The sequence below is a fragment of the Choloepus didactylus genome, chromosome 18 (assembly GCF_015220235.1).
Source record: "Choloepus didactylus isolate mChoDid1 chromosome 18, mChoDid1.pri, whole genome shotgun sequence".
NCBI lineage: Eukaryota > Metazoa > Chordata > Mammalia > Pilosa > Megalonychidae > Choloepus > Choloepus didactylus.
The window spans coordinates 37809510-37836056 of NC_051324.1; the positions used below are offsets into that span (position 1 = coordinate 37809510).

At 43.3% G+C, this 26547-nt stretch overlaps 1 protein-coding gene across 2 annotated transcripts; it reads left to right on the top strand.

The window, feature by feature from the left end:
- Positions 1–12523: 12523 nt before the first annotated feature.
- On the top strand, positions 12524–26234 carry MKS1 (MKS transition zone complex subunit 1). 2 transcript variants are annotated; one of them, XM_037809624.1, is made up of 19 exons: positions 12524–12620; positions 13006–13115; positions 16078–16148; positions 16845–17000; positions 18060–18157; positions 18379–18507; positions 18782–18886; positions 19539–19647; positions 20188–20244; positions 21308–21350; positions 21604–21669; positions 23137–23207; positions 23571–23640; positions 23731–23838; positions 24506–24639; positions 25187–25269; positions 25348–25445; positions 25545–25679; positions 25988–26234. In XM_037809624.1, the coding sequence occupies exons 1-18, from the start codon at positions 12541–12543 to the stop codon at positions 25634–25636; spliced, it is 1680 nt and encodes a 559-aa protein (XP_037665552.1). In that variant the 5' UTR covers positions 12524–12540; the 3' UTR covers positions 25637–25679; positions 25988–26234. The 2 variants fall into 2 exon arrangements, with proteins under 2 accessions (XP_037665552.1, XP_037665551.1); XM_037809623.1 differs by having other exon boundaries at positions 25545–26234.
- Positions 26235–26547: the final 313 nt, after the last annotated feature.

Sequence of the window (26547 nt, forward strand, 5' to 3'; positions counted from 1 at the left end):
GAGAGTGGAGGAGGAAAGGAAGAATAAGGAGGTCGAAAGGACAAGATGTGCTTGCACTGTGGTTGAGAACATCCTTAGTGTGTTGGGAGGACATTGGAGGGGCACCTGACCTGACTGGTGTGTGTAGAGGGGATGTCAGACAGATCGTCCAGATGCAGCCTCCTACGTGCCTGCCTATTTTCTTCCCCTAGCCTGTGTCCACCTGCCAGGGCACATCTTCCAGGCCTTCCCTAATGTTCCTTTCTTTCCAGGCTACCACCTGTAGCCCATCACAGGCTCCCCTGGATTCCACATCTTCCCAATTTAACTGGCCTTTCTCCTGACCCTGGCGGCAGGGTGGAAGCTCAGCCTCCAGCTCTGACCCCAAGTTCTAGAACCAGGCTCCTGCCCACCTCCAGGAACCCTTCCATATGAGACTATGTCACAAGAGAGAATAATGATAAGTGGGTAAGAAAAACCGGAAAGCGATTAGCAAAGACTAGCCAGTATGACATTGTAATTAGGACATTCCATCTTTTCTGAGGGAAAATAGTAGTCGAGACCATAGTACAAGGCCCCATTCTTTGGAATTGCTCAAACCTGTCTGGGAATCTGCCCTTCTGGAGCTTACAATTCACAGTAATCAAAATGCACAGTCTCAGACTATACAGGGAGCTGCGATTTTCTACTCAAAGCTGCTTCTTGAGCAAGAGACCATGGCTTAAACGAGCTCAATTTGGGTAAATCTTATTTGTGATATATTTTCAATGGGTCACACATCCATAGATTTCCTTGTTATCTTTATTTTCATCTTTTGAAAAATTCTCCAAGAAACCCAATTTGGAACTACCTCTTTTTAACATAATTATGCTGTATCTCCATGGGACAGTGGATCTCAAGAAATCATTAAATTAGATATTTTGAGAGCACAAGATAAGTACCCTCTACAAAAGGACAGGAAATGCAAAATTCCCAAGAAAGGGAGTAGGCATACATCTAGGACTCATACATAACAAGGAAGTATTTTCACCCCAGTGCTATTCAGCATGTAAATTTAGTGGGAGAGTCTTATTTAGCCCTGGCTTTGCCTAGCCCTCATCCTGATTTATATTTGTCTGATTCTTGAGAAAAGGAAGCTGAGATTTTGAAATAAATTTAGGAAGCCTCTGGTTTAATGCTCAAGGATTGCAGCTGAATCTGTGGGAAAGCTTGCTAAAAATACAGATGCCCAGGCCCTGCTCCAGATCTACCGATTTAGAGTCTCTGTAATTGGAGCTGAAGAATCTTTATTTCTAATAAATTCCCTGGGTAAGTCTAGCATGCAGGCAGATTTAGAAACTTCTACTCTAATTGAACTTTCTACTTAGTGTAGGATTCCCTACCGCATCCTTGCTACTCAAAAGGTGGTTCAAGGACCTGAAGCATCAGAATTTCCTGGGAGTTTTATAGAAATAAAGAATCTCATGCCTCAAGCTAGATGGACAGAATAAAGTTACAGAAGCATCACTGTGCATCATCCTTGACAGATGATCATCAAACCACTGCTTGGATACTTCCTGGATTGGGGAGTTCCTCACTTTACATTGCAACTTGTTTCATTGCTGGGTAGCTCTAATTAATGAGCAGCTCTTTCTTATGAGTTCACTTACTCATCCACACATTCATTCTACAAATATGGGTTGACTCTATGGGTAAAAATGTGACCAAGACAGAAATGGTCACATTATCACATTTCAGTCACTTTCTATTACAATTCACAGGCAGAGGAAAACCTCTCTTAAAAAATATTTTCTTTCCATTTGGCCCAGTATGAGGCTAACCAGCCCTCAATGAGGGCTACAAGATGTTGAAACACAATCCAACAAATTGAATTTTCTCCACCAGCTTCCTAATGCAACAGCCTGCAGGTCATGTGGTCTCTACTCCAGGATGCTTGTTTACCTCCTCGCTACTCCCAGAGTGGATCAGTAGCATTGGCATCACCTAGGAACTTTTTTTTTTTTTTTTTGGTTGCCATCCTAGAGCTACTGAATCAGAATCTGGCTTTGAATAAGATCCCCAGGTGACTTCTTGCACATTAAAATTTGAGGCAGGTAAACCAAGTCATTTACAAGCACCTTAATAGGATTGCTAACTTCCCAGCCTAGTGTCAATTCAATTCATCCAATTCCATCGCCTCAATTTGACCAATTCCATCATGTTTTAAGAACTGTTAATTGCAGCATTCCTACTTCCTGGCACCAAACTCTGCATTACTTAGCATGTATTCACTGGCTACAAGTCACCAAAAACCTAACTCAAATTAGCTTTATAAATGAGGAAATTTTCAAGTTGGATGCCATGCACCTGGATGGTCAATATACTATTTTTTTTTTAACAGCCTCATACTTAATGGAAACACATACCACATACAATTTTTCTTTTCAATATACTATTTGTTCCTTATTTTTGATCAGCTGAAATATCCCCCTGCCCCTGCAAAACAACAAACACTCTAACAACGGGAGCCCATAGATAGGGCAGACTTCAAGGCTTACTTATTTCATTGATTCTGGCTTCCTTTACCTGCAGTTCTCTTGGCTTTGCCTCCTCAAGTTTCAACTCCATCTTTCCTTTGGAGGCAAGATGGCTCACATCCACATTCAAAGGAAGGCAGGGGATCTCACAGAAGACAAAAATAATTTTCCCAGAAATCTTGGCAAACTTTTTCTCACATCTCACTGGCCTGAATTGGGTCATATGCTTCCTTAATGGCACAGGGATTTCGAGTCTCATCAGATTATTGTTTTAGAAAGGTCATTTTGGCTTCAAAACAGGGAAGAGTTGAAGAGGACAAGACTAGAGACAGAGAAGTCAGGTGGGAACCTGTAGCAATCATCTAGGCAAGAACTAACGGTACCCTGGAGGAGATAAGGACTGGTGGTCCTGGAGATACAGCTGCCAAGAAGGGATTCTAGAGATGTTTAGCTGGGAGATTAACCTGATTGAGATTTTAACTCTTTTTTTTTTTTTTGTTAAAAGGATAAAAGTACTTTTCACTCCTCCCTCCCTCAAGAAAGCAATCAAACCTTTGTGTCCTGGAGGGCTGAATTTCCCTTGCCTCATGAGAGATTAACAAGCCTTTGTTTTAAGCAAACTAGCAAATAAACAACCAACCAACCAACAACAAAAGGACACAACTGACAAGCAAATCTAGCTCCCAGGGCTGCCTAGGGAGCTCCATTAAAGTATTGGGAAGAGGCAGGGAGAGTGGAGAGGGGACTAGTTGGATACCTCAAGCCTGCAGGGATGGAGGGATTCCCAGTTATCTTGGAGATACAGGACCGAGAGCCGATCACTGGGCTCCCATGCAGGGGACGGGACCTTCGATGGGGGTGACACCTGGCTAATAAGGGCTGTGGTGTCAGGGGCCAAATTAGTCATGAGGAAGATGGCCACAGTGAGCAGAGAACAGCTTACTCAGCTGTGGGCTTGGGCCATGACCATCCCAGCAATGACCACGATGGATTGAAGGCCTTTTTCCAGGGACTCATCTATCAGTCCAGTAAGTGGGAAGGGCTGCTGATAATGACTGACAGTAGAATCTCACCAGCTTTGCTGAGTGAGAAGTTGGAGCCAGATTTGAATTAATATTATATAATTGTCTACATATAATTGTAATACATTTGATAATAACGTAATGTATGCTCATGTCCTCACTGCCCAGCTTTGTATTTGCTGTTTCCTCTGCCTGATGCTCTTGCTGCAGATTTCCACATGGCTCACTCCCTCACCGTCCTCAGACATTGGCTTAAAATCAGCCTCAGTGAGCATTTCCTGACTTCCCTTTTTAAAAGTCATCTTCCCGGTTGCTGCAAAGGAGAGGCTAGGCCTCCCTATGGTTGTGCCTAAGAGCCTCCTCTCGAATGCCTCTTTGTTGCTCAGATGTGGCCCTGTCTCTCTAGCTAAGCCAACTTGAAAGGTGAAATCACTGCCCTCCCCCCAACGTGGGATCAGACACCCAGGGGAGTGAATCTCCCTGGCAACGTGGAATATGACTCCCGGGGAGGAATGTAGACCCGGCATCGTGGGACGGAGAACATCTTCTTGACCAAAAGGGGGATGTGAAAGGAAATGAAATAAGCTTCAGTGGCAGAGAGATTCCAAAAGGAGCCAAGAGGTCACTCTGGTGGGCACTCTTACGCACACTTTAGACAACCCTTTTTAGGTTCTAAAGAATTGGGGTAGCTGGTGGTGGATACCTGAAACTATCAAACTACAACCCAGAATCCATGAATCTCGAAGACAGTTGTATAAAAATGTAGCTTATGAGGGGTGACAATGGTATTGGGAAAGCCATAAGGACCACACTCCACTTTGTCTAGTTTATGGATGGATGAGTAGAAAAATAGGAGAAGGAAACAAACAGACAAAGGTACCCAGTGTTCTTTTTTACTTCAATTGCTCTTTTTCACTCTAATTATTATTCTTGTTATTTTTGTGTGTGTGCTAATGAAGGTGTCAGGGATTGATTTAGGTGATGAATGTACAACTATGTAATGGTACTGTAAACAATCGAAAGTACAATTTGTTTTGTATGACTGCGTGGTATGTGAATATATCTCAATAAAATGAAGATAAAAAAAGAAGTCATCTTCCACCATTCTTATCATCCTTCTTTGTCTTATTTTTCTTCCTAGAACTTACCACCATGTATTGTATTATATGTTTTACTTTTTTATTTGTTTGTTGTTGGTCTACCCTGACCGTTATGTAAATTCCATGAGATCAAGGACTGTTTAGTGTACTGCATTCCCCCAGAGCTTAACACCGAGCATGGTACAGTTAAGACTATCAATAATATTTGTTGAATGAATGAGTGAATTGAATTAATTAATGAACTGTAGAGCAAACTCATAACCATCACATCTTACGGGCTCAGACAGTATTGCTGAGAATCCTTACACAAAATAATTTGCATCACCACCTAATTTTATCTCTAATAGCTGGAGCCAAATTATGATTTTGAGACAATAGACAAAACCTCGACTCAAAATTATTGTGTAGATATGAATATAGACTTTTTTAAGGACACTGCTGGCTTGGGAAAGTCAGTGGACTGTAATGAGACTGAATGGAAGAATCTTACAGTTGGCAGAAAGCTGTGGAAACAAGAGAGAAGGCCGACCCCTTAGAATTTTTCAAAGAGGTTAATTTCTGTGTGATTGCCAGCATACCAAGAAAGGGAGATAGTGGAAGGTGAACTTTAAAGTCCTTGTATTTCTAAAAATTGAAACCTCTTCTTGGAGAGAGAGGAGCTCACAGGAGCCAGTATCACCAGAGTCCCGCCATCTAGAAAGCCCTTTTGCTCCATGTCTTGATATGTCACTGGAGACCTGGGCTAACCTGTTGGGATCTATAGAAAAAAAATGGAACCACCCAAGATAAAAAGAATTAATTATCAGAAGCTTAGTATGTTTCTTGGGAAAAGTCATTTGAGATCTGGCTGGAATATACAACCGAACTGCTTCAGAGGCTGAACTTCTAGTTACTGCTAACCTATTTTGGTCTCCTACCGATTCAGGTAATGTTCGTGTGGTAATACCCATGTGGTCTCACCTGCTCTATCTGTTGGCACACTGCCTGGAAGGGGACTGGGAAAAGACGGGATGCTCAGTGCTCACTCTCTTGGTGCCCTAAGTTGGCCTGGGTTTTTCCTATCTTTACTGTAGTCCAAAGGTGGGACTAGAACAGGGAGTCTATAGAATGTGAAAGGATGTTACTTGCAGATTGTGATTGCAAAACAAAGACTTAAATGGCCTATGATGCATCTGCATTACAGTAAAATAATCTATTGATATATTTGTGGCAGATGCTGTCGGTGCCCTGACCATATCTCCTCGCCCACGAGTATGCTTTGAGAACTCCTATTATACACTATTTGCCAGAGTTCCCCAAAGGGATTAAGCTCCAGGTGCCCTCAATGGAACTTGATTGAGAATGCCAACTTTAGGCTTTGTTCCCTGAACTTCTCATTTCCCCTCTCCCAAACCCGCATTTCCTGGGATCACTTCCCCAAAGCATACCTGTAGCAGATGCTGTTGGTCTTGTACCCAGATCCCCTTTACCAGCTGCTGAGGGTGTTGACTGCCCCTTTACAGACAACCCCTTTCCCCAAACCCAAACCGTAGCAACCACTGATCTGTTTTCCATCTTTTGATGATGAGGTTCATGTGTCCACTTGACCGGGTGATGGTGCACAGTTGTCTGATCAAGGAAGCACTGGCCTAACCATTACTGCAAGGACATTTTTGGCTGGTTTATTAAATCATCAGTCAGTTGATTGTATCTGTGGCTGATTACATCAACAAAGGGAGTGTCTTCCACAATGAGAGAATTCAATCAGTGGGATTTAATCTAATCAGTTGAAGACTTTTAAAGGAGAAGAGAGAGAATCTTCACTTCTTCTTCAGCCAGCCAGCCTCTCCTGGGGAGTTCATCGAAGACCTTCCTCGGAGTTGCCAGTTCACTGCCTTCCCTATGGAATTTGGACTCGTGCATCCCCACAATTGCATGAGACACTTTTATAAAATCTCGTATTTACAGATATCTCCTGTTGGTTCTGTTTCCTTAGGGAACCCTAAATAATACACATCTCTATAGTTTTTCTTTTTCTAGAATGTCATATCAAAGAAATCATACAGTATATAACCTTTTGTATCTGACTTCACTTAGTATCCTGCTTTATGTATCAGTAGTTCTTTTGTCTCTATGGTGGAGTATATTCCACTAAATAAATATTACACAATTTGTTTCAACATTTACACACTGATGTACATTTAGGCTGTTTCACATTTTTACCATTACAAATTAAGCTTACATACAGGTCTTTGTGTGAACATATATTGTCATTTCTCTTGAGTAAATACTCAGGAATGGGATTGCTGGATCATATGGTAGGTAAATGTTTAACTTTATAAGAAATGTCCAGTTTTCCAAAATGGCTATACTATTTTACATACTGATCAACCATGTAGGAGAGTTCTAGTTGCTCTACATCCTCACCAGTACTTTGTATCATCCATCTTTTAAATTTTAGCCAATTTAATAGGTTTGTAGTGGTATCCCATTATGGTTTTAATTTGTATTTCCCTGATGACTAATAATGCCGAGTATCTTTCAAGGACTTATTGGTCATTCATATGTCTTCTCTGATGGAGTATCTATTAAAATCTTTTGGCCATTTAAATAATATTGTTTGCCTTATTATTCTTGAGTTTTAAGAGTACTTTATATATTCTGTATATAAGATATGTGTTTTGCAAATATTTTTATCAGATATGTGTTTTGCAAATATTTTTCCCACTTATTTTCTTAAGTGTCTTTCAAAGAACAGACATTTTTCATTTTGATGAAGACCAATTTATCAATCTTTTCTTTTTAGTGCTTTCTGAGTTCTAAGAAATATTTATCCAACACAGGGTATCAAGGATTTTCTCCTGTTTTTTTTTTTTCCTCCTACATTTTTGTCTAGACATTTTATAGTTTTAACTCTTACTTTTATCTCTACGATCCATTTTGCTTTAATTTATTAAATTGCACAAGGTAAAGGGTTAAGGATTTTTGCTTTTTCTGTTTGTGTGTGTACGTGTGTTTCCCTGATGTCTGGATGTCAAATCACCCAGGATTATTTGTTGAAAAGACTGTTCTGGGATGGGCAGGCAAGATGGCGGCATAGAGAGGAGTGGAAGCTAAGCAGTCCCCCTGGAACAACTACAAAAAACCAGAAACAACTAGTAAATAATCCAGAATAACTGCGGGGGGACAAACGAGACCATCCACTCATCATACACCAACCTGAATTGGGAGGAATGCCCGAGAACACAGCATAAAATCTGTAAGTAAAACCTGTGGAACCAAGTCCTGAGACCCCCTCCCCCATAGCCCGAGCTGCGGAGCCTCGTGGTGCCAGAGAGAAGCTCTCTCCCAGCAAGTGAATATAGCTCAGCTGAGCTCCAACTGGGGTTTTAAGTAGCGAGTGTGAACTGCTCACTACAGGTATGCAGCCCCAAAAAACAGACAGAGGCTTTGGGTGACGACTGACCTGGGAGAGCCGGAGGGTCGTCTTGACTGGGTCTGAAGGGGACTATCTGTTTCTTTTTCGGCTCAGTGGAGAAAGCCCCAGTCATTTTAAGTTTCCAGGGCTGTGACTCGGGGGGGGGGGGGGGGGGGGGAAGGGCGGAGACACCACAAGCAGAGAGCGAGACCATTGAAATGCTAATGACCTCCACCTGGGGGCTCTGTCTTCTCTAGGAGGAAAGGGGTGGGGCCCTTTCCATTCAGAACCAGACCCCAGAGCCTGGGGGAACACGGCCATACCTCCTCACACCAGTCAAGAATTATAGGCTAACAGGCGTCACCTGCTGGGCAGAAAAGCACAGTGACCCAAGGCATCAAAGGGTGGAGCAATTTTCTAAGACACACCCGCAGGGAAACCAGATACTGAATATTTCTTCCCTCTGTTCTGGTCTGGGAAAACCTGATTTGGATAAACAAGGAAACCATGACTAGACAACAGAAAATTACAACCTACACTAAGAAAAACAAAGTTATGGCCCAGTCAAAGGAACAAACGTACACTTCAACTGAGATACAGGAATTTAAACAACTAATGCTAAATCAATTCAAAAAGTTTAGAGAAGATATTGCAAAAGAGATAGAGGCTGTAAAGGAAGAACTGGACCTGTATACAGCAGAAATCAAAAGTTCAAAAAACCTACTGGTAGAATCTATGGAAATGAAAAGCACAACACAAGAGATGAAAGACACAATGGAAACATACAACAGCAGATCTCAAGAGGCAGAAGAAAACACTCAGGAACTGGAGAACAAAACACCTGAAAGCCTACACACAAAGGAGCAGATGGAGAAAAGAATGAAAAAATATGAGCAACGTCTCCGGGAACTCAAAGATGAAACAAAGTACAATAATGTACGTATCATTGGTGTCCCAGAAGGAGAAGAGAGGGGAAAGGGGGCAGAAGCCATAATAGAGGAAATAATTCATGAAAATTTCCCATCTCTTAAGAAAGACATAAAATTACAGATCCAAGAAGCGCAGCGTACTCCAAACAGAAGAGATATGAATAGGCCTACGCCAAGACACTTAATAATCAGATTATCAAATGTCAAAGACAAAGAGAGAATCCTGAAAGCAGCAAGAGAAAAGCAATCCATTACATACAAAGGAAGCTTAATAAGACTATGTGCGGATCTCTCAGTAGAAACCATGGAGGCAAGAAGGAAGTGGTGTGATATGTTTAAGATACTGAAAGAGAAAAACCACCAACCAAGAATCCTGTATCCAGCAAAGCTGTCCTTCAAATATGAGGGAGAGCTCAAAATATTTTCTGATAAACAGACAATGAAAGACTTTGTGAACAAGATACCTGCCCTACAGGAAATACTAAAGGGAGCACTACAGGGTGATAGAAGACAGGAGTGTGTGGTTTGGAACACAATTTTGGGAGATGGTAGCACAACAATGTAAGTACACTGAACAAAGGTAACTATGAATACGGTTGAGAGAGGAAGATGGGGAGCACGTGAGACACCACAAGAAAGGAGAAAAGATAATGACTGGGACTGTGTAACTTGGTGAAATCTAGAGTATTCAACAATTGTGATAAAATGTACAAATATGTTCTTTTACGAGGGAGAACAAGCAAATGTCAACCTTGCAAGGTGTTAAAAATGGGGAGGCATTGGGGGAGGGATGCAATCAGCATAAACTAGAGACTGTAACTAATAGAATCATTGTATTATGCTTCCTTTAATGTAACAAAGGTGATATACCAAGGTGAATGCAGATAAGAGGGGGGGATAGGGGAGGCATGTTAGACACTTGACATTGGTGGTATTGTCTGATTCTTTATGGTGGGTAATGTCCATGATCAACTGTACAAATACTAGAAATCACTTCATGAACCAGAACAAATGTATGACAATACAATTAGAAGTTAATAATAGAGGGGCATATAGGAAAGAACTATATACCTATTACAAACTATATACTACAGTTAGTAGTATTTCAACATTTTTTCATAAACAGTAACAAACGTACTATATCAATACTAGGAGTCAACAATTGAGGGAGGTTGGTTAGGGATAGGGGAGGACTAGAGTTTCCTTTTCTTTTTTTCTTTTTTCATCTTTCACTTTATTTCTTGTCTGGAGTAATGAAAAGTTTCTAAAAATTGAACAAAAATTAAGTGTGATGGATGCACAGCTGTATGAGGGTACCCAGGGGCAAGTGATTGTACACTTTGGATCTTTGGATAATTTTATGGTATCTGAACAATCTCAATAAAAATGAAAAAAAAAAAAAAAAAAAAAAAAAGACGGTTATTCTCCACTGAATTACTTTAGGACCTTTGTCAAAAATCAATTAATCATATATGTATGGATCTATTTTGGACATTTATTATGTTCCATTAGTCTTTTTGTCTATCTTTATGCCAATACCACATTACAGTGATTACCATATTTTTATATTAAGTCTAGAAATCATGTAGTGGGTGTTCTGATGTGGCTCAGACAGGCCTAGTTTAGGAAAGAAAAATGAGGGGAGGAGCTGGGCATGGGAGTAGATTTAAGGAGGCAGCTCAATTCAAATGAAAGCCCATAGGTTTGAGTCAGAACATCTTAGATCTAAGTCCATTTTCGATGCTCCCTTGTCATGGTGACTGTGGGAAATTCAATTAATGTCTTGGTTTACAAATATGTAAAAAGGAGACAATAATATCTATAAATACAGTCTGTAAAGATCAAATGAAATACATGTGCAAGTGTTTTCTAAACTAAGCAATTTATATATGTGCTGATGTCATTTTAGGGAGAACACAGTAGATATCAACCCTGAACCATAAAGTTGGGGGTGGGGTGGAGGGCTGTTGGTGATGGTACATGAGAATTTGGCCTTTATGTTGTATAGTCCAAACTTCTGACATTGAACAAGATGGTAGTGCATGACTGTAGTGGGGCTATTCTTGATATCACGGTATGAATTCCTTCCAGAATCTGATAGAAGTCATGAACTCTTTCCAGAAAATGCCCCTCACCAAATTCTAGGAAAGGAGTTCACATTTTAAGAATTCCTGATTTATAGATACCAGTGAACAAAGAAAAACATGGAAAACCTAGTTTACCTGTGTAAGAATAATACTGATTTTGGTCACTTATATAAATAGCTTATATTTCCATACGATGTGGTACAGTAACTATTTTGCATATAACTATATCATATTGACTTGGTGTAAATTTGACTTGGTTATAACATTAAATTGTCTATTCACAACTGCAAAAGGAAAAATTAGAGTGAAAATTTCTTAAGAGTTAGTAGTCTGCCTCCGTGGTTTCATCTGGTGAAACAGTTATTTCCCAGGTTGGAAACTGTTCTCTTTTGGAACAGACTGGTAGGTGAGAGGCTGTGAGGTGGAGTGTAAGGTGTTCGGGCCTTAGGAAAAGATAAACTTGGGCTGGAATCCTAGCTTCTTCACCACTTACTAGTAGTACAATCTTACCAAGATCTTTAACTCCCTGGACTGTTAAATGAGAATAACAATACCTACTTGAAGAGTTTCTATGAGGATTCGGGACACGGGGAACAAAGTGCCTGGCTGTAATAGATCCTAAATAAGTGTGCTATTGTTACGCTGAGTCCTTCCGTTGAAACAACAGGGGTTATGGTGTCCCAGGGTTCCCAAAGTCATATATTCAGATGACATGAGAGCTGAGTTCAGGGGACAATTGCTTACTCTGTTGGGAGAGTAGCAGATGCCAAAGATACTTGACGTTCCCAAGGCGCCAAGGAGTCAGACTGAAGGTTACTGTGTGTCCTGCCTAAGAATGGCACTTTGTTGGCCTTTCAGGCCAGTGCAGTTTCTAAGGTGGTTTAGTAACCCAGAACTAACACACACAGGGGAAGAATCTGTTCAGTAATAACATTTCCTTCTTCCTTACTGTTAACTTCCTTGTTTTTTTCTTTCTCTCGCTTAGTGAATACCGACACAAAGACTAATCAGTCTCTGGACACTTGTTTTTCCCCCCACTCTCCAAGAATATATTTTCGCGTCTGGATACGTTTTAATCATCTTCCCTGACTCCTTTGGGAAGAGTGGGTGCATTCTTTGTCTCACGTCCATCAATTTCAGCCCAAAGTTATAATGTTCAATGGAAGGCGGTGTGGCATAATGGAGAGAATAGTGGGCGAGGACTCGGGGCACCTGATTCCCCATCACCATTCTTCATCTCTATGAAATGGGCTGACAGGCTGAGCCTGTTTTCTCATTTGTAAACGCATCAAGTCCGGCCTTGGATGTGAGTGAGCTCTGATCACATACTCTGTACCGGTGACCAGGCGGGACGCTGTCCTGAACCGGCTTAGGCGCTCGGCTGGGGGAAACTGCGGAACCTGGGATTGCGCGCGCAGCGCCTTGGTGGCCTCCCGAACCCAGCGTCTCAGTTACCAGGGGAACGGGAGCAGCGCGCTTTCCGGCGCAGTCGCGGCGCGGCGCTGCTGTCATGGCGGAGACCCTCTGGAGTACTGACACTGCGGAAGCAGTGTATCGCTCCCGCGACCCAGTGCGCAACTTGCGCCTCCGGTAGACGCTCCGTCTTAGCACGGGGGTTCCGTGCTTCTTTCCCCTTAGAAAATTCGAGCCCGAGCTTGTCTTTCTCGGTGTTCTGAGGCCCCGACTTCCGCTTGCAGTCCTGACCATTTCCTCCTCGGTGTCCGTGCATCTCCCTGCCTCTCCCGACCCTTCCCAGCTTCGAGCCTCCCAGCACACCTTCTAGACCTGCCCACCTCCTCTCAAGTTGCCATCCCACCCAAATTCCTCGGCGCCCGCGCTCTACCCACTTGCCCTCAGTCTACTGCACCCAGCACGTCTTTGGCAGCCCTCTTCTGTGTTTTGTTTTCTCCATCCTTGCTGCGTTCAGTACCTGGTGTCTTGTAACGCATATTTTGAGCTTCTCTTTTCTTGACAGAGTCCACCTGCAAAGAGTCACGTCAAACACCTTTCTCCAGTACCAACCAGCTGCCCAGCCCGGGAAGGACGTCATAGACTTGGCCACTTTTAGGCCCCACCAGAGCGCTAGTGAGTGTTTTGTGGTGATGCGGCCTCCTGGAGATTTGGGGGAAGGACCTGGTGTGGTAGTTACCTTTTTTTTTTAAATTATGGAATATAACGTACTACATAGAAATAATAACTTTTCAAGTGCAGTTTAACAAGTAGTTAGCAAATTTCCAAGGATGTTATGGGTTACAGTTCCACACTTTCAGTTATTTCCTTATTGTAGAATATATATGCAAAAAGTTGATAACTTTCAAAGTACAATTTAACAAATAGTTATATAGGAAATTTCCAAGAATGTTATGGGTTACAGTGCCACCATTTCAGTTATTTCCTTCTAGCTATTCTAATACCCTAGCAACTAAGAAAAATAAAATTGTATAGAGATTCAGTGTTCATAATCCTTTGTTACATTTTATCTTGTCTGTTGCTACCCCTTCCTCTAGTTTAATCACTTTCCCTATCTTCAGGAATGTCTAGGCAGTGACCACTCTATCTTGTTCATATTGAAAAGGGGTGTTGACATTATGGGAAAAGAGGACATGACTGGTTGATGTTCTTGAAGAGGCTGTTGTTTCTGGGTTTTGGTACTTAGCTGGCATAGGAGCTCTCTGGGGGATTTAAGTTTCTGAAGAATAAACTTAATGAGTGCAACTTTTATAGAGTCTGAGATAGGGATCCCGGTATTCTTTAGAGTTTTTGAGACTACTGTTGACTTGGGCCTATCGTACTGTGGTCATTTGGGATATCTAGCTAAAGCTTGCATAGGAGTAACCTCCAAGACAGCGTCTCGACTCTATTTGAAGTCTCTTAGCCACTTATTTTGTTGTCTTTCTTTCCCCCCTTTTGGTCAAAAAGGCATTCTCAACCCGTCGATGCCAGGATCCGCGTCATTTTTGGAATCCATATCCCACATCACCAGGGATTCACTCACCTGGGGGGAAGGTGATGAATTTATTTGCAGAGTTGGGCTTAGAGAGAGAAAATCCACATTTAAGCAACAACAGAGGTTCTCTGGAGGTGACTCCTAGGCAATAATTATAGGTGGGCTTAGCCTTCCCTTTACAACCATGAGTTTTACAAGAGCAAGCCTCAAGATTGAGTGCTTGACTTATGAATTTTGGGGGGGTGGGTCCTAACTTCACATAGCACATGTTCTGTCTACAGTAATCCATCCATATCTCACATTATCATCACATAGTTGTACAATCCTCATCACTCTCCATTTTAGACAATTATCATGACCCAATACACCCGATAGCTCTTTTCAGCCCTTAATTATTTGTCCCTCATATTTGTGTGGTGCTAGCAAGGTATTCCTATTAATTATAGTCCCTATATGCAATAGGTAGATTTTTTCCATATACCACTCTGTTGTCAACTCTCTGTACCAGTGTCATGCCTTAGAAGTACATCATGCAAGCATCTATCTATATTTGTAGTGCTGATCTATGGGATACATGCCTTTAAACAACCCCTTTCAATCCCGTTTGCTTTCAGTGCAGCTCTGATACTTGTAATCCTATCAACAAACAATCATCACCTATCCATTCTCATACTTTTAAATTCACCCTCATTAACATATCTGAATATATTGCGTTATCATTCCCCCTTCACTAGCTTCTGTCTGTCATTGGGTCCCCAGTATTCTACATTGTAAGATATTGAGTTTACATTGTTCTGGGAGTTTATAGTAGTGATAACATACAGTATCTCTCCTTTTGTGTCTGACTTATTTCACTCAGCATTATGTCTTCAAGGCTCGTCCATGTTGCCATATGTTTCAGTACCTTGTTCCTTCTTACTGCTGCATAGTATTCCATCGTATGTACATACCAGATTTTGCTTATCCGCTTGTCTGTTGAAGGACACTTGGATTGTTTCCATCTCTTGGCAATTGTGAACAATGCCGCTATGAACATCAGTGTATAAATGTCTGCTTTTGTCACTGCTTTCATATCTTCTGGGTATATACTAAGAAATAGAGTTACCTTTTAAGACAGAGTAGACCCAAGTCTCCTTTCTCTGAGAGAAATCTGCACCTTTTGACAGAGTAGGCAACTTTGACATAGAGAGGTTGGGTTCCTTGCCCAAGGTCACACACCCAGTAAATGTTGGAGCCAGGATTTGAACCCAGGCAGTTTTAACTACTACACTATGTTGTATATGAAAATTGAATAAGACATGATTCCTACCATCAAGATGCTGATCTGAATTATGGTGAAATGTAGTAAAATAAGAAAGCTGTTCTTTAGAAATGTTAAAGGTTTGCCTAGCAACTTAAATACCATTTGTAGCATTTTTTTTCTAAGAAAATATGTTCCATTCTCTAAGCATGTGAATGCTCTTTTAGAACATTTTAAAGTTGGAGATTGCTTGAAAAATATGCATGTTAACATAACTGTGCTGTCTCAGTTTTCCTTGTCTGGGAAGCCAGCAGAGTGAAGAAGAAAATACAGTGTGCTTGTGTTAGGTCACTAGTATCTCTGGTTTCATCATGTTTCTGTTTCTGTTAAAAAATATTCCAGGGAAGTATATGGACTGGTGGGTTGTGAAGCATGTGTCTCTGAAAAAGGCATGCTCACCAGGAGTGGGTTAGATTTGGATCTTTTAGAAATTTTGTGCTTCTAGATGTATGGTTTCAGGGTTCCTTTCTAGTAAATGCAGACAGTTGGGATTAAGGAAGGGCTATCAGCCTATATCTAAATTTCAGCCCCTGATACTGGGTTACATTAAATAACTCCTTTTAATTCAAATTGGAAGGGTGGTTAAGACTTCATGGGTTCTAATCCTGGCTTTTGCACATACTAACCAGAGCACACACATAGCATCTCTAGTCTCTGTCTAGAGTGAGTGCTTATAAATCATTGAACTCCAACTATTTTGTGGCAGACATAAGAGCAGGGACTTTGGTTATAACCAGCCAAAGAGTAAGAAGTGGTCCTGGTTTGGCTCAGGCAGTTGACTCATTCTGTTGTCTTTGGAGGTGGACACCGTCCAGATGAAGATGAAGAGGAGGAGGTCGTGATTGGGTGGCAGGAGAAGCTCTTTAGCCAGGTGAGCCAGGGTGACTTGTCCACTCAGTGTCCACCTCCACCTGGCTGGCTGCAAGGAGACATCCCCAACTTTGAAAGAGAGGCCTGTCGCCAACAGGGTGCCGCAGACTTGTGTCACTAATTTGAAACCATTTCAGTGAATTATCATTGTTTTAGACCCTGTTATTTTCTCAAATTAGATTCTTAGAAGTGGAATAACTGGATTAAAATATTAGTTTGAAGATTCTTGATACATATCACCAACCTGAATTTCCAGAAAGTTTGTAACCGTTTATACTTTATAGTATATACTTATATATATTTATATATATTTATATAGTATATATAAGTATAGTATATAAAAGTATAAGGGGCAATGGAACATAGTGAAAAGCAGCCCGGTCTTTGAGTTCAGGTAGACTTGCATCAAATCTTGACTGCCACTAGCTAGTTTTATGATCTTGGGTAAAGCGCTTTTCATCTCTGGGCCATGTGCACTCTACTCTGTAGCAGAAGAGTTGGATTAGACCATCATTCTTGTTCCTTTGAACGCTAACGTTCTTTGGATCCCCTGCTCCCCGTTAACCTGGATAAATGAGAGTTGGTTATGAAAACATGTCAAATAGCATCAGTTCTATGTAACTGATTTAATTAGAAAGTGATAGGAACCGAAGTTTGAAGTGTTCTCAATAAATCTGTTTTCTTTTGGTGACCTCAGTTTGAGGTAGATCTGTACCAAAATGAAGCAGCCTGCCAGAGCCCTTTGGATCATCAGTACCGTCAAGAGATCCTGCAGCTGGAGGATTCAGGTGGCAGGAGAAACCGACGAATCTTTACCTATACTGATTCTGACAGATACACCAACTTGGAGGAGGTATTGTTCCTTCCGAGGTCCCACAGCTTCCATCTCCTTTGCCTCCCCTAGCTTCCTGGCCTCTGGGTATTAAATCAGAAGGCTGTTCTGGGGAGACAGGTAGCCTGCCCAGAAACTGCTGTGTTTTGCTGGCAACACAGCTGGTGTGACTGCTGCTTCCTTCTCTGCCTGCTGGTGGGCCTGGAGGACCTGGCAGGGACCAGCATCTCTAGTGATAGGCTTGTACATTGCAAATGGGGGAGAAGCAGCCACTGAACTTGACTTCCTCCTTGCATCATGAGGTGAGACAGAGCAGGTAGAGTTTGGAGCAATCTAGATAAAATTCATCAGGAGATTCAGCCAGGACTCTTGAGGGCATGGGTTTGAGGAGGAACTCAGTACAGCCATGGGGAATGGCTTATGATCTCAGTTGCCTGTGCCAGCATATACTTGTAGACTTGTTTAGCATTTTCCTCAGTCACTGTTCTGCCTTATCAGTGAGATTGTAAACTCCTTGAGGTTAGAGCCTGTATTTTCCACTTTTTCTCTGTAGTCTTATAGATCTCTGCCAAGAGCAGGTATTAAATGAATGTTTTTGAAAGATTGGCCTGCTTTTATTAGGAGATCTGTGGTTTGGTAGCATATAAACTTTGGGCTGTTTTGGAAAAGCAAATAAAAATGCAGTTAGTGCTCAGTTGCCAGTGTGAGGCCTTTCTGCAAAATACTTTCATCCCCATTTGGCATCTTCCAACCAGAGTTAAACTTCTGCATCTTTAAGGCAAATTCACCCAAGTTTTTGTCAGTATGTGCTCAGAGAATGTGAACTGATTTTAATATTAGCATAAATGAACTCATTTCTGAAAGATAAGATGCTGCCAAAATCTTAGGCAAACCAGGGTCTGGTAGGAATTGTCTTTGGGTTGTTTGTGCCTCTGCTTTTCTCCATTAGCTGCATGACTATGAGGTGGTGGTACCTGTTCAGTTCAGGTCTCGGAGGAGGTTGCAGAAGGACTCCTGCCCCAGGGACTTGGCCCTGTGTGCCCTGATCAGATGGGTCACATAGAGCTACTCTGTTCCCAGCACTGTCAGAAAATGACCACCGCAGCCAGTGAAGTGCCATCATTTTTGGTCGAGCGAATGGCAAATGTCAGGCGGCGGCGGCAGGACCGACGAGGGATGTGAGTGCCAGGGTGTGTGTGTGTGTGTGTGTGTGCGTGCACGTGTGTGGTGGGAGGGACGGAGGGCCTTCGGGGTCCTTCCATGCCAGTGTTCTTGGTATATCTGCCGGCTCGAGCTTCCCATTCTGGAATGGGCTCCACTGGGGTGTGTTCCCCTGTGTTACTCCTTCAGGTTCTTCAGGGGTTGCTGGGGAAGTGATCCTTCTTGTGGTGTCTCTTAGGGAGGGTGGCATACTCAAGTCACGCATCGTCACCTGGGAGCCCTCAGAGGAATTCATCAGGAACAACCATGTCATTAACACCCCTCTTCAGACGATGTACATCATGGCAGACCTGGGGCCCTGTGGAAAGTGAGTGGAGCTTTTCATGGCCCAGCTCAGGGCCTCATCCTTTTCTCCTGTCACTAATCAGCCCCTTCCCGTTAGAGACATCCCTGGGTATAGGGGAGGGATGACTTTTTCTTCTTTTTCTCCTTCTTAGTTGTACTTGGAAGAAAGTATTTTACCTCTGTAATTCTCACTGCAGCCTCTGTCCTCTCCCCTCAAGTGAGCTAACCACCTCTTCCTCTTTCCCTGGAGTTGGGACCTGTGGTCCTGAACCTGGGTGTTGATTTCCTGGTCCTAGGCTTGGCTATAAGAAGCATGAACAGGTCCTCTGTACTCTGAAGGTGGACAGCAATGGTGTGATCACGGTGAAACCTGACTTCACTGGGCTCAAAGGACCCTACAGGTGAGGAGAGAAAGAAAGTCCCCTAGAAAAGGTCATGGATGCCGACATTTCCTCCTGTGGCTTCACTTCTTGCCCTTAGTTGATGGGGTGCTCAGAAAGTCCTTCATCTGTTCTGACTTTTAAGTTCCCAGACAGTGGTTCACATTCTATTCTGGGTCATAGGCCCTTAAGAAACTGCACGCCCTATTCTCAGAAAGTATACAACTACCCCAATTTGAAAGTGATAACTTCAGCAGTGTATGTAAGTGAAAATAATTCTTTAGGCTGCTGAATATAGGGACTGACCAGACAGGGTGAGATGATTCAAGTCAGGTCTTCTCCTCTGGGCTGGCTGTTCCTCATCCCTGAATAGAATAACAGAACTCTACATTAGAAATCCATTTTTCAGGTGAGAGAACTGGGTCCCAGGAGTGTTTTGCCTTTGGGTTTCACAGTGACTTTGAGGCAGGAATGGGTCCAGAATCTGCTCTCTGAGTCTAGTCTGGTGCCTTTTCTGCTTTTCTTTCCCTCTCCTGGTCATCATCATGGCCATTTTCATCATCGCATACTTCAACGAGATGGGTGACCAGTGATGGTTTATCCATGGGCTAGGTCTGGATAGTGCCATCTCTTATTATCCAGGTTGGTCCTTTTTGTGGCTTTGACCTTACAGAATTGAGACAGAGGGGGAGAAGCCGGAGCTGTGGAAATATACGATTGACAACGTGTCCTCACTCGCACAGCCAGAGGAGGAGGAGCGGGAGCGGCGTGTATTTAAGGATGTAAGAGCTAACTCATTCCAAGAGCTCTGGGCCTGGGAGCTAAGACCATGTCTGAGGTTGATGTCAGCAGTTGCTAGGGAAAATCCTTGCTCTTAACAGCCCTCTCCTGACCTAGGAAGCATTGCTGATATACCAAATAGCATATTTTGTTCTTATTATAACATAATTACCATCTATTTGAGCATTTCCCGTGCTTTGTGCTAGGCACTTCACATACCTTATTTCATTTAGACCTTACAACAACCCTGGGAGGTAGATGCTATTATTATTATTACCATTTTATAAATGAGGATACTGAGATAGAGAAGCTAAGTAGTCTGGCCAAGGTCACCTAGCTTATAATTAAGTGCTGGAGCCAAGACTTGGTCCCAGGCCAGCTGACTCTAGAGCTTCTGTCTTTTACTTTAAAAATGTCTGTGGCTGGCATGCTTAAGTTTCCAGGTCTCTGTGGCATTTCCCACTATTGTCCATCTCATTCAGAACTGAACCCTGGGCTGGCTTGGTTTGCATCTTGAGTTTTGGTTTGGTTTGATTCCTCAGCTATATGGCCGGCACAAGGAGTATCTCAGCAGCCTCGTGGGCACTGACTTTGAGATGGTGAGTAGCTTGGCTTCCTGAGGTACTGTGAGCTGTGTTTAGCCAGAGCCGTCTGCCCACGGGTGAGTAACAGTGCCTCTCATGAAGGTCCTCAAGACATACTGTCAGTGTGAAAAGAAAGTCAAAGAGTAGCATACAGAGTACAGTCCTTGTTATATGTCCTAAAACGTTGCATATGACACAGAACTGTAAATGCACAGAAAAAGGCCTGAAAGGATACACATGTGCTAATGGTGCCTTTCTCTGGGGAGGGGTGGCACTGGGAAATGGGTGCTGGGTGGTGAGGGCTGTGTAGCAGATTTTCATTTTTTATTCACTATGCTTAGATGATTTTGAATTTTTATAAGTAATACATTCATGGACTACTTTATAATTAATAAAAAATATAAAGAGAAAAATATGTCTTCAGCCTTCATGTGAATATTTTTCTTAAGTACCCCATAGAAAAGGAAGGGTTGTCATTCTATTTGTCAAATATTTTGACTCTTAAAAAAACAAAACAAAACAGTTTAGGTCAGTTATTCTGTGGTCCTGCTCTTTGTCTTCCCTCATTCCAGAAGTTCCATTTACGGATCTGGAAACAAGGATAGAATTACCCACTGGTCTCCCTGTCTCTTTTTTAAAAAATTAACTTTTTTTTTTTTTTTGTATGGCATAAACAAGAGGTGTTCAGTGTTAAAAGGTAGATAAGACACATAAATAATTTAAAAAGAAAAGCTCCCTGGTATCTTGACGTCAGCCCTCTAGAGGGAACGGGTCTTCAGCTTTGCACTGTGCTGCAAAAGGCAGCTGTTGTTACTTACCTTGGCTGTTCTTATAAACTGCCCATACCATGTTGCCCTTCCTGCCATTTAAATTATGTGCTTTTTTCCCTACTTTATGAATTTTAGAAGTGAAGGAAAGAGATTTGTAGAGAAGTGGCAGGGTGGGGAAGGAAGCACCGTAGTAATGCACCAGGGTCTGAAATCCAGTGTCAGGTCTTCGGCTTTTGTGGACAGGGCTGGAGGAGAAATTCTGACTCCCTTCAGACCTCTTGATTCTTTCCCACTTCTCTCCGCCTTAGACTGCCCCAGGTGCCCTCCGGCTCTTTGTAAATGGAGAGGTAGGTAAGTGTCTTGACAGGCAGACAGATCTCTTGATGCTTGGGCAAGTGCACAGATGGAGCCGAGAAGGAATCCACCCACCCTGGTGGAGGCCCTGGGTTGTCTGCAGTACTTGGGAAACTCAGTGATAATTCTTTCCTGGAAACACAGAGGGTTCCTGACTTAGTTCTAGAAGAGTGTAGGCCCATCAGTACTGGGTTGGGTACCAAGGATGGCAGGAGAATAAGCTGAAATAATTTCTTGTTCTCTCTCTTAGTTTCAGCTCAAGGCTATGAATATGACAATCTCTACGTCCACTTCTTTGTGGAATTGCCAACTACTAGTAAGTACTATTCATAAGCTTCTGTTTTTGTGCCCATTCTGACAGTTTCCTAGAGGCATTCAGTCAGCCTTCCTTCCTCATTCCTCCTGTTACTGTTCTTTTCAAGGTCATAGATCACTTCCATGTTGCCAAATCAAGTGATTTCTCTGATTTCACCTCCCTTGACCTCTCAGAAGCATTTGACACAGCTAGCTTTTCTTCTTCTCTTCGCTTCTGGCTCTATACTCCTCTCTCCCTCTTATCTAATTGGTGGCTCAGCAGCCTCCTTGGCCAATTCCTCCTCTCCCATTGATCTTAAAATATTAGCATATCCAAGGCTGTGCCTAGGTCTTCTGTTTTTCTACCTATAGTCTTCCGATTTCATCCCATCTCATGGCTTTGAATACTGTCTGTGTCTCTGACTCTCCAATTTCTATCTCTAGCCTTGACCTCTCCTTTGAACTCCAGACTCAAATCCAGTTGCCTTTTTGTCATTTCTGCTTAACATGACCAAAAAGAACTCTTGATTCCTCCTCCTCCCTCAAACCTGCCTTCCCCGGCCTTTCCCGTCTTAGGAGAACAGCAGTGTCATCCATTTAGTTGCTGTTGCCAAAAACCTAGGAGACATCCTTGATTCCTCACTTTCTTTAGCTCCCCACAGGCATTCAGTCCATCAATAATTCCTGTCAGTTCTATTTTCCAAAGATGTCCTGAGTTTGTTCTCTCTAGCACCTAGACCAAGCCACTATCATCTCTTTTCTAGGCCAGTGCATTTAGTTTTTTACTTACTTTCTTGCTTCCTCTCTTGCATCCTCTTAACTTGCATCTGCTATACACATCATAGCCAAATTGAACTTTTAAAAATGTGCATCTGTGGTGTCTCTCTTAGACTTAAAATGTAATCCCAACAGCTTCCCTTCCACCTAAATCCAAGCTCCTGACCCTGAATAAGCTGGCCATTGCCTCTCCCTTAAAATATTCCAGTCACACTTTTTTTTTATTCTTGATCACGCCAAGTTCATTCTGACCTTAGAGGGCTTGTGAGGGCTGTTTCCTGCCTGAAACCCTTTTCTGTTGTGTATTTGCACACTGGTTTTTTCTTCTCAGCCGAAGTATCATCTCTCACAGAGGCCTTCTCTGACCACCCAATCTAAATGAGCCTCCAATTAACTCAGTCCCATCACCCTGTTTTATTTTTAGTCTAGTGTTTATCACTACCTGATATTCTCTTGTTGAGTGGTTTATTGTCTGTATCCCCCACTAGCATGTTAGCTCCATGAGAGACAGGTTTCTTTCCTATCTGATCACTAAGGTATCCCCAATGCTGGGATATAGCACATAGTAGACACACAGTGAATGCTCAGTGAATCAATGAATGAATGAATGATTGATGGGTTGATTGAATGAATGAGTAAAGGAACTTTGTTTTTTTCTCAACTACTTGCTCTCCTCCCAGGTGAACTTATTATATATGACTTTGGCTTTCAGACTGGTCAAGCCCAGCATTCCAGCAGCTCTCAGGAACAACACAGACCTGTGCCACCAAATCCCTGGGAATGGTATGGAGTATTAGAGGGGGCCTCTGGAAGGGAACAGAAGTCTACTCCTGGGGTTGCATCTGAAGCTTTATTAGACTAATAACCATGAACTCCAGGGAGGTTTGGAGTTGGGTCTGACCCTCCTGTGTGGGCTTTGCAAGGGTGGGCTGCCTGGTCCAGGCGATATCTCTAGGCCTTTTTTGAGAATGGTAGCAGTTTGTATTTGGGTGTTCTTTCCCCTTATCCTCTTATCCCCTACCTGGGGTGTTACATTTGCCTTTTTCCCTTGGGAGGGTGACCTTATAAATGGCCACAGAACTAATTCTAAATGAGGCCTTGCCCGCCCCATGGGCCTGAGTGTAAAATAATGCTCTCCTTTTTTAGGACAAGGTGGCTCACTTTTCCTATCCATTCACATTTGAGGCTTCCTTTCTCCATGAGGACGAATCTGCTGGTGAGTAGGTCAGAAGTCTGTCCCAGGCCTTGGTTCTCCTTAGCCAGCGCCCTTTCCTGTGACCCGGCTGCTGCTTGCATTTGTTCCCAGATGCTCTGCTGGAGTGGCCTGTGCTCTACTGTGAGGTTCTCTCTCTAGACTTCTGGCAGAGGTATCGTGTGGAAGGCTATGGGGCAGTGGTGCTGCCTGGCACCCCAGGTAAGCCCTTGTCCCTGCCCTTCCTTCGGCCCACATGCCCTAGGAACAAGACTAATACTTCCAGAAAATTTGATGGCTTCAGATGAGAAGTAGAGATAATTAGGAATTAGAAACATTTAACTTGCAAGACTCTTGGTCCCTTTGAGGAATTTTTTTTCCCTATCCATTAGAGACAACTAAGGGAAATTGAACTAACTTCCAGAGGTTGAGGAGTCTGAGGGTCCCTTTTACCTGCTCTGAGTTCCTCTGATTGGATTTATGGCCTTGAGGGAGATGCTGCATGGCAAAACGGGCTCCCAGCATATGTGTATTGAATGATCAAGCATTCATTTTGAAATAATAGTGACTGTCTTTTATTGGGGGCAGGCATTGTGCTAGGTGCATCTTATTTAATGCTCCCAGCCATTTTGTGAGTTGTAGGTGTTATTTCCATTTTACTGGAGGAAAATGAGATGCAGACAGGTTAAGAAACTTGTCCTGGGTGCACAGGTTCTGATAACTGGCAGAGTTGAGATTTGAATTTGTCTGATTGATTTCAAAACGAGTGCTCCTAACCACCATGCTAACCTTCACCAGACATTGTGTATTTTAGTGACGTTTCTGCCTGTGTCATTGCTGGGGAGTGAGTGAGGGCCTCCGGTCCTGGCCCCATTCTGTTCCTGTACAGGCTCCCACACCCTGACAGTCTCCACGTGGAGACCCATGGAGCTCGGCACGGTGGCTGAGCTGAGGAGGTTCTTCATTGGTGGTTCTTTGGAACTGGAGGATCTCTCCTACGTGCGGATACCAGGAACCTTCAAGGTGACTTTCGTCTCGGGAAAGTCGTTGCTAGGAACTAATGTTCCTGTCACTCTGTTCCATAGACGGTGGGATCTGGGCTAAGGCCCCTGAGTTGTTCATCCTTCAATTACTTAGCTTCTTCCTTCCTGGGGCTTACACTAGAAGTAATGGCTACATTTTGACTTAGTTACAAATACCTACACTGCTATCCTAGGAGATCTCTGGACAGAAGTCTACTTACAGATGTCCCCTAGTCTGGTCAGAGCAGTTGTTCCCTTGTTACCACCCCCCCACCCCCGTCACCAAAGGCCTTGGTAATAAGAGGTGGGGAGGACTAGCAGGACGCATGTATGGTTGCTTATTTCCAGAGCAGATTGGATCATTCTCTGCTTTATAGTTGGGAGCCCAATTTTACCCTTGAGGTCATGGGGTCATGGTGAAGGAAGGAGATTTCCCCAACAGAGCTGTTCTCCCTGGGAATAGGAGTAAGAATGAGAGTGAGCCCAGCACAATGTGCTGGGGTCTAGAGATTGTAGAAACCTGGTGCTGTCTTAACTGTATCCCTCAGGGGGAACGTCTGAGTCGTTTTGGATTCCGCACGGAGACCACAGGCAGTGTCACCTTCCGCTTCCACTGTGTGCAGCAGTCCAGGTGAGTGACCCTGCCTTAGCGCTCCTTATCCCTGAGGGCTGGGGAATAGCAGTGATCATGTGGTGGGCTCCCCTGCAGGGCCTTCATGGAATCGAGCTCTCTCCGGAAAAGGATGCGGAGCGTGTTGGACCGTCTGGAAGGGTTCAGCCAGCAGAGCTCCATTCACAATGTGCTAGGTAGGCTCCCCTCTCCCCCCAGCTGGCCACCAAGGGTGAGCGAGGGCCATGTTCCTCTCCCACCGTGGCTGCTGACTACCAGACCTGCTTCCCTTGCAGAGGCCTTCCGTCGAGCACGGCGCCGCATGCAGGAGGCCCGAGAAAGCCTTCCCCAGGATCCAGTGAGCCCCTCTGGAACCATGGTCTCCTAGCTCACTGCAATCTAGCCCTCAGTGGAAGAGGAAAAGACTAGTAGTATGTAAGGCCAGTGCTCTCCAGCCACTTTGTCGTTCCCATTAGAGACCACACTTACCTGCCAAGAATCAGAAGAACTGGGAAAACCCCCAGGCCAGCCCCTCAGCCTAGACCTCAGCAGGTCTGCTCCCTGCCACATGGAAATGAAGCCAGACACCCCGTGACCGCCCCATATGGTCCTCTCCTTTTCATATTTCAGCTATGAAATGCACATCCCAACAAGGCAGGCATTTTGGTCTGAGACGAGTTTGAGGTGACCCCATAATTAGTTTTGTCCCTGACACTGCCTCTTTTCTTTCTTGTCTCAGACCCAGTAGCAGAGCTCTGCGGATATTTACTGCCCCATAATGTTCTTTAAAAATGGAGGCCCAAGAAAGAAGAAAGACAGTGAGGGAAATCTTAAATTCATGCCTGTGAGTCTCAGCCTGCTCTTTCCAGGGTATCCTTGTTGTACAGCTTGGGACTTACGGAGTTTGAGACATAGCTGATTCCTGGAGTAACTGAGAACTGAAGGCAATGCCTAGCCCTTTTTGCCAGCTGGGTGGCATTTTTGGTGTTCTTTTTTTTTTTTTTTTCCTTTGTTTTGTTTTGTTTGTATATAAAAACTTTTTATGCTGACTGATGTTCTTTGGCTGTTTCTTTGCTCAGGTCACTGGCGTAACTGGGGTGTTCGCCTTAATGTAGGGCTCCTGCTCACCTCTGCTCTCCCCCTTCTCTGCCGTTTACTACTCCAGGGTGTTTCTTTCGGCTGTCTTAATTCAGCCCCAGGCAGAGGCCTGGAGGTTAGTGCCAGTTGTGTCTTAGCAGCACTCTTTAAACATCTAGAGCAAAGCATTGAGCTGAGGTCCTACCCTCCCCAGCCCAACAC

Excerpts from the sequence above, each read along its gene's own strand:
- MKS1 (XM_037809623.1), top strand. The coding sequence starts at position 12,541 with ATGGCGGAGACCCTCTGGAGTACTGACACTGCGGAAGCAGTGTATCGC. Across the intron at positions 18,158-18,378 it reads CGGCAGGACCGACGAGGGAT|GGAGGGTGGCATACTCAAGT; the intron begins GTGAGTGCCAGG and ends GGTGTCTCTTAG. Across the intron at positions 24,640-25,186 it reads GGATACCAGGAACCTTCAAG|GGGGAACGTCTGAGTCGTTT; the intron begins GTGACTTTCGTC and ends TGTATCCCTCAG.